The sequence below is a fragment of the Plecotus auritus genome (assembly GCF_963455305.1).
Source record: "Plecotus auritus genome assembly, chromosome: 2".
NCBI lineage: Eukaryota > Metazoa > Chordata > Mammalia > Chiroptera > Vespertilionidae > Plecotus > Plecotus auritus.
This window is the reverse complement of record NC_137771.1, coordinates 33,855,284-33,865,075: the sequence shown is the minus strand read 5'-3', so window position 1 is coordinate 33,865,075 and position 9,792 is coordinate 33,855,284. Positions and strand designations below refer to the sequence as shown.

General features: G+C 58.7%; 1 protein-coding gene across 3 annotated transcripts in view; it reads right to left on the bottom strand.

The window, feature by feature from the left end:
* Positions 1 to 2,222: 2,222 nt before the first annotated feature.
* The window catches only part of SLC1A7 (solute carrier family 1 member 7), a gene marked incomplete at both ends in the record, with an annotated part of 44,102 nt that continues 36,532 nt past the window's right edge, over positions 2,223 to 9,792 (bottom strand). The window contains 6 exons of one of the 3 annotated variants that reach the window (XM_080655648.1): positions 2,223 to 2,441; positions 3,057 to 3,159; positions 3,602 to 3,736; positions 4,466 to 4,660; positions 5,682 to 5,915; positions 6,624 to 6,723. In XM_080655648.1, coding sequence (XP_080511774.1) covers positions 2,223 to 2,441; positions 3,057 to 3,159; positions 3,602 to 3,736; positions 4,466 to 4,660; positions 5,682 to 5,915; positions 6,624 to 6,723 — 986 coding nt within the window. Of the gene's footprint in view, positions 2,461 to 3,056; positions 3,160 to 3,601; positions 3,737 to 4,465; positions 4,846 to 5,668; positions 5,916 to 6,623; positions 6,724 to 9,792 lie in introns of all 3 variants that reach the window. The other 2 variants (XM_080655647.1, XM_080655649.1) reach the window with 2 other exon arrangements.

Here is a 9,792-nt window from a genome sequence, read left to right as displayed (position 1 = left end):
TGACCCATCAGCAGGGTGGGGGTCAACAGATCCGGTGGGACCACCACACTGGGCCTGTGAGCTCACTGTGTACCCCCAGAGGCCGAGCATCCGAGCAAAGGACCACTGGCTTTGGGCTGCTCGGGGCTCACCTGGAGGGTCGCCTGTGCACTGAGTGGGCATTCCCAATGGGGTCTGTCCCGCAGAGGACAGCTGAGGTGGGAAGGGGACCCGAGACAGGCCTGGGAGCTGGAGCAGAGCCTCGGGAAGAGTGCAGACATGCCCAGGGTGCCTACCACCCCAAAGGGCCAGAGCTGGGGTGGGGTGTGGTGGGACAGCACCTGCTCAGAGCAGAGAAGCGCCTCTGACAGGCGGTGCTGCCCTGGATGGATGCCCGGGAATTAGTGACCCCGCTACTAGGGTGTGTAAGCACACTCCTGCTGAGCCCAGTCAGGAGCAGGTGCCTGCCTGTGGTGGGGCAGACTCCACTGCTCAGAGGGCCTTAGACCTGACGGTGGGAGTGACCGGAGCTTGACATCTGACCTCTCTTAGCTGCTTATCCTTAAGGAAGGAAGGGTGCTCCCATAGTGGGAGGGGGATCCTGGGGTCAGGCCTCTTGCAGGACTCCTCAGACTATGGCCCTGGGAGGAGGGTGGGAGTAGTTCAGGAATGGGGGCTGGGCGGGAGGTGTCCTCTTGATTCTCTGAGTGACCTTGGGAGGCCTGTTCCTCCCCTGGCTTCAATGTCTTTATGGCTCCACAGTGCAAGCCCCCCACTCCCACCCGCACCCCCCGGAGGTGTATCTTCTCCCCAAAGTGCATCCAGAGCAGGCTGTGTGGCCAGAGTTCATCTCTGCCCCCCGTGAGCATCCGGGAGGCCCCCTGGGGCCGAGGAGAATAAAGGACACAGTCTGGGACTGTCCTGGGGCATGTCCCTTCCTTAAAGCAAAGCACTTGCCGAAGGGAGCCCAACTGGCTGAAGAAATTGTTCCTTCTGTGGGGACTGGTCGCAGGGCCTTGCCTGCAGAGCAAAGCCCAGGCTAGGGACAGAGCGATCTGTCCACACTGGCTGTCGAGACAGGCCCCCGCAGGCCGGTTTGCACTCTGCCTCCTGCGTGTGACAGCTCCGACAGGCCTGTCCTCACCGTGGCCAGCCCGGCGGGCTCAGCTGCGCCCTGGCCTCGCAGGCAGGCCTGTCCACACAGCGACAGCCCAGACAGGCCTGTCTGCATTCTAGCCACAAGGACAAGCCTGTTTATTGTCTGGCCACCTGGACAGGCCTGTCCACGCTCTGGCTGCCCAGACTGGCCAGTCTGCATGGTGACAGCCTGTGTTAGCTCAATGAAGAAATGCTGGCCAGAGTATGGTTGTTGCTAAGCCCTCAGAACTTGAAAAACAAAATGCCTTTATGGAGTTATCTCTGAGTTTGCAGACACAGAAAAGAATATAAAAATCTAACTCCACTTTATCTCACAGGCTTTGGGGAGTCCTGACTCCAGAGCCACTTGGGCAGCTTGATCAGAGCATCCCCGGTGAGCCCGTTTCTGGGTCCTGGATGGCCCCTGTCCATGGGAGGTTGGCCCAGGCGTTTCCAAGGGCCCGGTCTCCACCTCCGATGAGCTTTGTGAGAGATTCTGGTGGGATGTGAGACGAGACGGGCCGTGGCACATGGAAGGCAGCAGGCCGTGGTCCTGGGCTGGGCCTGCTTTGGGGAGGGCTGTTTGAGGCCACATGTTATGGGGCTGGGGGAGGGCTGGCCTGGGCTGGGACACCGGGGCAGACCCAGGGCACTGCTGTTATGTCTTCATAAAGTGAAAGCAGTGGTGGCTGCGGGGCTCTGAGACAGGGCATCTGGGCCTGCGGGTGCCCCTGCCCCCAGGAGGGCGTGGCCAGGGCTTGAAAGTCTTGCGTTGGAGTCCTAGCCCTGACTGGCTCTGAGACCTGGGATAAATGTGTTCAGCCTTAACCCTGTCACCCAGAAGAGATGGACCATCACCCCTGCCTGCTGTCCTCACGGGCCAACGTGATGGAAAGTCCCAGCCAGGGCTGGGCTACGCCGGCCCACCACTCCCCAGCTGGGTTTCCCTCCGAGACTCCATTTTTGGTCAAGTGGAGCTAATTCCGAGCTCTCAGGGTGCGAAGAGTGTGAGGCTGGCCCCTGTCTGCTCAGGAGAGCAGTAAGTTGAAATCCTTCTCTTTGCTCCACCCCTAGAGGCCTCCCCTGGCCCCTGCGGCTCTGCAGGCTCAGACGTTGGTCTCGAGCTCGCTGATTTCTATGGTGCAGTGGTCCAGGCCGGCGGCAGCCGGCTCCTCATCCTGCTCCACCTGGATGGGGACGTGGTGGGGACAGGTGGGGCCCAGGGTCAGCTCGGAGGCCTCCGCCACGCTTTTCACACAGCCGTTCTGCTGGGTCGCCATGATCTCCTGCAGGCTCACCGGCTTGGTCTCGCAGGGCGGCAGTTTCTGAGGAGGGGAGACAGGCCTTGGAAGCAGGTGGAGGGGCTGAGGGTAGACACCAGGGAGGACTGAACAAGCGAGGGCGGGAAACCACACGGTCGGTTTTCCTACGGATGTGCTGTGGGACCTCGGCAGATCACAGGGCCCCTCTCGGCTGCCCTGCCACCGCCTGCGGCTGTCGTGGTAGAGGAGGGGACCTGACCCACAGGGTTCGTGAGGGAACCGGGCCCCTGCCTGGGCCTCAGCATCCTCCTGGTGGAGTGGGCAGCCTGCTGCTCGTGGTCACTGAAGGAGCCCTAAGACCATGAAGCCCCTGCGGATGTGCAAACTTTCGCATTGCTGTGGGCAGCGCCACCCACACTAGGGCACAGCTCCCTGAGGGCAGGGCACTGGCTTCCTTTGTTTCTGTGTCTAGAGCAGGGCCAGCCGTGGTGGGTGCTCAACAACTAGCTGTGAGAGGAGTTAGTCACCCCGGTACCAGATGAGAAATTGAGGCAGGGAGGCTGCAGGGATTGGCTGATGGCTCCCCAGCTGGTGAGTGGAAGATTGGTGCCCATCCCACCTGGGCTCCACCCTCCAGGGCCTTTGGGTGGCCAGGCTTGGGGGAGGCACTGCTCTCACCTTGGTGTCCGTGTCCTGAGCAAAGTCCTTCCGGCAGACGTGGGCCATGATCCCCGCGGCCAGCGCATCACCCAGCACGTTAATCATGGTGCGGAAGCGGTCCCTGGTGGGTGGCGAGCGGTGGGCACTTGTAAGGGGAGCCGGGAGAGGGCAGCGCCCAGCTCAGCAGCCCCTGTGGGCACCAGCTGCCAGGGCAGAGCCCACAGCGAGGCGCTTTCCTCGTCCTCTCAAGCCCACCACTCGCTCAGGGATGTGGAAGAGGGTTGATGCAGGGCGGGCTTCACGGACGTGTCAGGGCCTGTGCTAAGAAGGGCCCAGGTTTGGTTTCACGGTTTGCTCTCACCCTCTTGAAATCCCTTATAACCTGTAAACAAGGGACCCCACATTTTCGTTTTTGAAAACTGGGCTCTACAAATTATGCAGCTAGGCCAGAGCTATTGGCGCTGTAGGTTTCCAGGAAGCTGTGCCAAAGTAGGGCACTTTCCCTGCCTACCCCAAAAGCCTGCTGCCTGGGGGGTGGGGGTGGAGGGGTGAACCCCACTCACAGAGCCCAGTCGATGGCAATAATGAGGGTGATATCGTCGGTGGGCAGGCCCACGGAGGTGAGCACGATGACCATGGTGACGAGCCCGGCCTGGGGGATGCCTGCTGCCCCGATGCTGGCTGCGGTGGCTGTGATGCTGCAGAGGGGTGGGGAGAGGAGGAGGAGAGAGAAGCAGGAGGGGCAGGCTGCCTTGTGGGGACCCTTGCTCCAAAGAGGAGGCCAGAATGCCATCGCTTCTGGGGCCAGCCAAATGGGGCAGAGGTTGTTAGGAAGTCCACATCAAGGAGTTCTTGGGGGGACATGTTCCTGCTTGAGGTCCTATAGCCCCATGGGCCCCTCCCCTGGCCTCAGCAGGACCCCCTGAGGAATTTGTGGGAAACCCTGTGCCTGGAGCCAGTTGCCAGGAAGGTTTCCAGGAAGCCGCCCAAAGATTCTGATTGTCCACCTGCGCAGCTCTGCCCAGCCTCCCTCGGGGGCCTGGTCCCCAGGGTCAGGCTGGCGTGTGAGGCCTTCCCCTCAGCCTCTGCCCCTCACCTCAGCACCCTTCCCTCGGCTCCAGCCGCACCAGCAGCCCCTCCAGTGTCCTGCCCCGGCCTCTACCTGCCTCTGCCCTGAGTGTCCAGAATGCAAGCCCTCCTCTGGGTCTCAGCTCCCGCCCTGCAGGGCAGCACTGGGGAGGAAGCCTGTGCCACCAGTCACAGAGATCAGATCATGGCCCCACCCAGCGCCCACGTGCTGTGTGGCCTAAAAGGAGCCCCTCACCTTCTCTGGGCCTCAGAGACCCTATCAGATCTGGGAGCTTGAGCATCCTCCAGGCCCTCCCAGCAGTCACCCTTCCACCCCAATCCCCCCGGACTGGGGGCACCTGATGGTGATGATCTGGCCGAAGTCCAGCTCATAGTTGTTGACCTGGGCGATGAAGATGGCAGCCACAGCCTCATAGAGCGCAGTGCCGTCCATGTTGATGGTGGCGCCCACGGGCAGCACAAAGCGGGCGATGCGCCGATCAATGTGGTTGTTCTCCAGCAGGCACTTGAAGGTGATGGGCAGTGTGGCTGAGCTGTAGGCAGAGGGGCCAGTGTCTGCCCTCCATCCTCCTCCAGGATGGTCAGGGCCTCTGGGTTGCCTCCTGCCAGTGACGGGAAGCTCGCTCCAGCCCAGGCAGCCGCCCATTGCAGGGAGAACAGGCTGAAGGGGCCTTGAAAATGGTCCCTTTGGGAGTGTGGGACAGCAGCCGAGCCAGGCCTACCCAGGCCCTGGGCCTCAGAGACCCCCCCATACACAGGTCAGGAAGGGACTTCCACCAGCAGAATCCTACTATGTGCCCGGTACCATGCTTCACACACACTCTCTTTTGATCCTCATAGCTTCCATCGAAGGAGAGGTTTTGAGTCCATTTTACAGATGAAGAAACTGAAGCCCAGAGGGAGGAGGGGCTGACTCGAAGTCACACTGCTATGCCAAGCGTAGAAGTGGTTAACAGCAGGGCTCTGGGCTGGACTTGCTGGGTTCAGATTCCAGCCTCCTACTAGCCTTGGGTTCCTTGTCCCAGGACGGGAGAATACCTGGATTCAGCTATTAGGATGATTTAACGAGTAAGCGCTTAGAATAGTGTCTGCCTCATCACAAGTACTCAAGCAATGGTAGCTACTAGTACTGTTACTGTTCTGTTACTAGAGTTCCTGGTAGCAGTGCTGGGGCCAATACTTGGGTTGGTGTGGCTGCAGAGCCCTTCCCATCCCACAGGTCACTGCCTGGGGACCCCACTTCCTGTTGCTGGGCCCAAGGTTGTGGTTCTTGTCGGGCAGGTGGCCAAGGGCTGCTATGTGTGGACGCCAACCCCCACGTGGATTGAGTGGGGGAGGGGAAGGCCTCAAGAGGTGATAAAGGCTTTCTGCCATTTGGGCAGGTGGGGCCCCAAGCATTACATTTCAAAAATTGGTCTTGTTACCATAGCTACCCCCAAGTGTGGGGAGCAGGCCTTACTGACACTTCTCTGAGTCTATGGCCATGGACAAATGATGGCTGAACAGGTGGGCAGAGTTGAGCAGCACCCTGCTCTGCCTGCCGCCCAGGGATACCTGGAGGAGGTGGCCAGTGCGATGAGCAGGGCCTGAAGGACACCGCGGATGAAGACGATGGGGTTCTTCTTGGTGATGAAGAAGTAGAGCAGGGGCAGGATGACGAGGCCGTGGACCACCAGCCCGCACACCACGGTGACGGCGTAGAAGCCCAGCTTTTTTCCGATGGCTGTGGGGTCATCCATCTCCAGGATCTTGCCGGCAATGAGGAACACAATGCCGAAGGGGAAGTACCTGTTGTGGGGACAGGGCAGCCAGCTCAGTGCCAGGCAGGTGAGGGTCCCAGGCAGCCCTGGCACTGCATCACTGCCTGGCCTGTTCCCCCTGAGCTTGCCAGGGCCCCTGAGGGTGAATGAGACTGAGTGCCAAGGTGCCCAGAACATGGCATTATTGATACCTCCACCCTCAACCAGCCCAGCCCTGCACAACCTCTCACACCCCTGCCTTCCTGTCCAGGCCTCTGAGGAGTACGCCTGCCCTCTGCAGGCCCATGTTTGAACCCAGCAATGCCACTACCTCTGTGCATGAGCTGGGACAGGCCTCTGCACTTCCCCATCTAAATCATTTCTAAGGTCTGAACTCTGATCCAAGGAGTGGCAGCTGGTTCTCACTTCCAGAGTTCCCTTCCTCCAAAAGCTCAGCTGATGAGCTCCATGTGATGGGGAAACTAGGCCAGGAGAGCAGGCCAGGCTCAGCGCTGGGCTCTCCTGCAGCAGGCCTGACCGGGCCAGAAGTGGCAGGCCCAGGGCTGGAACTAGGCCTGGTCAGGGCTGGGAGCAGGGGAGCACGTGTGACTCTGGAGGCCCCAGGCCAGGGCTCAGCCTCCTGGGCAGCTCACTCCTAGGAGAACAAAGGATGGGACCACGGGGTTCCTCTGTCTGCCCAGGACAGGAGTGGAAGGGGTGAGGTAGGAGAGGACACCCCCATCCCAGTGAGGCTTACCACACAGCCACTGCCACGATCTTCATGACGCACTCATTGAGGCACTGGCAGAAGCTGACCAGGGGGGCCCCGCTCTCACCCATGCGGCCCAGCATGATCCCTGCGGGGACAGGGATACACGAGCGGATCACAGGTTGCACAGGCCAAGGCCAACACGTGCCAACAGGCTGGGGGCAGGCAGGGACAGATCCCCATGCACACATGACTCTCGCCCTTGGCTGACTTCCCAGCAGCCTCCATGCACCAGTGTTCCCCTCCTTCTCCTTGACCTTTACCCCTGAACCAGGGCAGCAACCTCGCAACAGGGCTCTCATTTCTTCCTTCTCTCTAATCCATTTTCTACACACCAGCAGTGTCATCTTCTTAAGATAAAAATGCTCCCTGCCAAACACTGGCTTCCCTGATGACCTAGACTAGTGGTTGGCAAACCACGGCTCACGGGCCACATGCGGCTCGCGAGCTGCGGTTTGCCGATCTGTTGACTAATGAGTTTGCCGACCGCTGGACTAGACTAAATGTTACCGTGTAGTTGGAAGCTGTGAGGATTAGGCAATTGTGGCATATTGTGTGCAAAGAGGTAAAGGGTAGTACATGACAGTGGTCGGCAAGCTCATTAGTCAACAGAACGGCAAACCGCGGCTCTCGAGCCGCATGTGGCTCACAAGCCGCATGTGGCTCGCGAGCCGCGGTTTGCCGACCACTGACCTAGACCATAACCTAGCTCCCCATGCTCTGGCTGCACTTGACCTGACCCCTGTCTGACCCAGATCTACACCTCCCACCTCCACCTGGCCCTGCTCGTGCCTTCCTCACTCTGCTCTGGCATCCCTGGCCTTCTTTACATTTCTAGAATCCATCAAGCTCTTCGCTGCCTCAGGGCCTTTGCCATGCAGTTCCGATGCCTGGAACACGCTGCCCAGCTCTCCACATGCCTCGGACACCCATCCCCACTCGCCTCTGAAAACTCCCAATTTGTTTTTATCTGTCTCATCTCTTTCTGATCCCTTCATATCATTTATCACAACTTATAGCTGTTATTCTCCAGTTGTCCATTGTTTTTCCATTTCCTCCAATAGAAGACTAGCTCCATGAAGGCAAGAACTATATCTCAGCTGGCACGAGGTAGATGCTCAACAATAACCTTTGAATGAATGAATGAATGAATGAAAAAGCTTTTCCCAAAGCCCCACTGGGGTTCTGGACTCTCCTGTACTTGGGAAGCGTTCGTATGTGTCCCAGTCCCCGGGGGAGCTCCATGCAAGTGAGCACAGTCAGGCCACTCTCGCAACAGTGACGAGTGACTGCTCTCCCTTCTGTTGACACAGAAATGAAGAGCAAAACACACTCTGTGCTGCCCTCAGGACACTGTGCTCAGAGAGGCTCATTGACCGATTCAGCCAGGGAGGGGAGGGCAGGGCAGGAATGGGAACCTGGCCTATGGAACTCCAGAGAGAGCTCTTTCCCTACCCCAGGAAACCCTGAACCCACCCGTCCTCGGACCAGCTACCACTGGGATGAGGTGGGGGCTCTGCTGGCATAGGAGAGGCCCGAGTTGGAAGTGACACTGGCCTAGCCCTGTCCATCTGGCCTGTGGAAGCCTAAGTGAACTCAGACCCAGGTCCCCTACTGGCTCTGTCCCTGCCCACGGTATTCCTGCCCCTCATCAGCCTCCACTTAAGTTTCCCTGGGGTCACCCAAGGGCTCTGGTTGGCTGGGTATTAGTGTGCATAGGCCCCAGGGTGGGCCTGGGCTTCCTCCAACAGTAAAGGTCAATGAGATCTTAGCATCAGCCACATCCCAATGCCAGGGAGAAGCTGGGGACGGAGGCTGGGTTGAGGGGACCAAAGAAAGCCCCGTTTGGAGCAGCTGTCTGAGTGTGAGCAGATGTGGGCATACATTGACATGAGCACTACAGATGTGGGCACACATGGGCATGGGTACACACAGTCTTGGGCACACACTGACTTGGGAACGCATACATACATATACACTTATCCATGGACAATTACACATGGTCAGTAAACACTTTGTGAATTGAGTCAAAGGGTCTCAGGGATTTCTTTTGCTCTGCCAATAGATATCCTTTTTATATGTTTTCACCCCTGAGGGAGGCAGTGCTGGGAGGAGAAAGAATGTTCAGGATTGGTGACTAATTGTCAGATGTTCTAAACACACTTCCAAACACCATCTTGCCACACACTTAGGTTACTAAGGTCCTGGCCCCTCTGCATGCCTGTCATTTTGGCCAAGATGATAAGAGCTCCATTACTTATGATTGCCCATCCATCCACTCACCCATCCATCCATCCATCCATCCATCCACCCACCCTTCCATCCATCCATCCATCCATCCATCCATCCATCCACCCACCCACCCACCCACTCACCCATCCATCCATCCTTCCATCCATCCATCCATCCATCCATCCATCCATCCATCCATCCACCCACCCACCCACCCATCCATCTCTCCAATAGGTTCTTGTGGGTCACTGTGGTGGGCTGTGGGGATAAATGGAGGACAAGCCAGGCCTGTCTCCTCCTGCAAGGAGCTTACAGCGGCTGCTGCACAGACATTAAACAATTACACCAGCAACTACATACCTGCAGTAGGGTCAAAAGCTTAAGGAGTAACCCAGGGCACATGACCATCTGAGGTGTTGGGAAGACTTCCTGAGGATGTGAATCTTATAAAGAGACACCCCCCGCCCCTTTACTACCACCCTCAAGGATGAGAAAGATGCAGGGGAGAGGAGGGGGCAGGAGCAGGCAGGCTGAGGAAGTGGAAGGTTCTCAGGGAGGGGTCTTCTGGCAGCATGGAACAGGGAGTGAGCGGGACCCAGAGGAGTCTGAGGAGCCCAAGGTAGGCTGGGCCAGATCGCTCGGCGCTCCCAGGCAGCAGTGTTGGGCCCTTTCCTGGTGGAGTGAAGAGCCACTGGAGGCCTTAAGCAGGACTTAGTGACCCTGTGAGGAGGGCACACCAGCACAGGGGACTCTTTAGGCAGCTTTTGCTGAAACCAGGTGAGGGATGATGGTGGCCTTGGACCAGGGTGATGGCGGTGGGCAGAGGGAAATGAGGGATTGGAGACAGATTTCAGAGGCTGCCTGACGGGCTGTGAGTGTGGGCTGAGGGAGAGGTAGAAAGTGACCCCGGATTTCTTGCTATGAG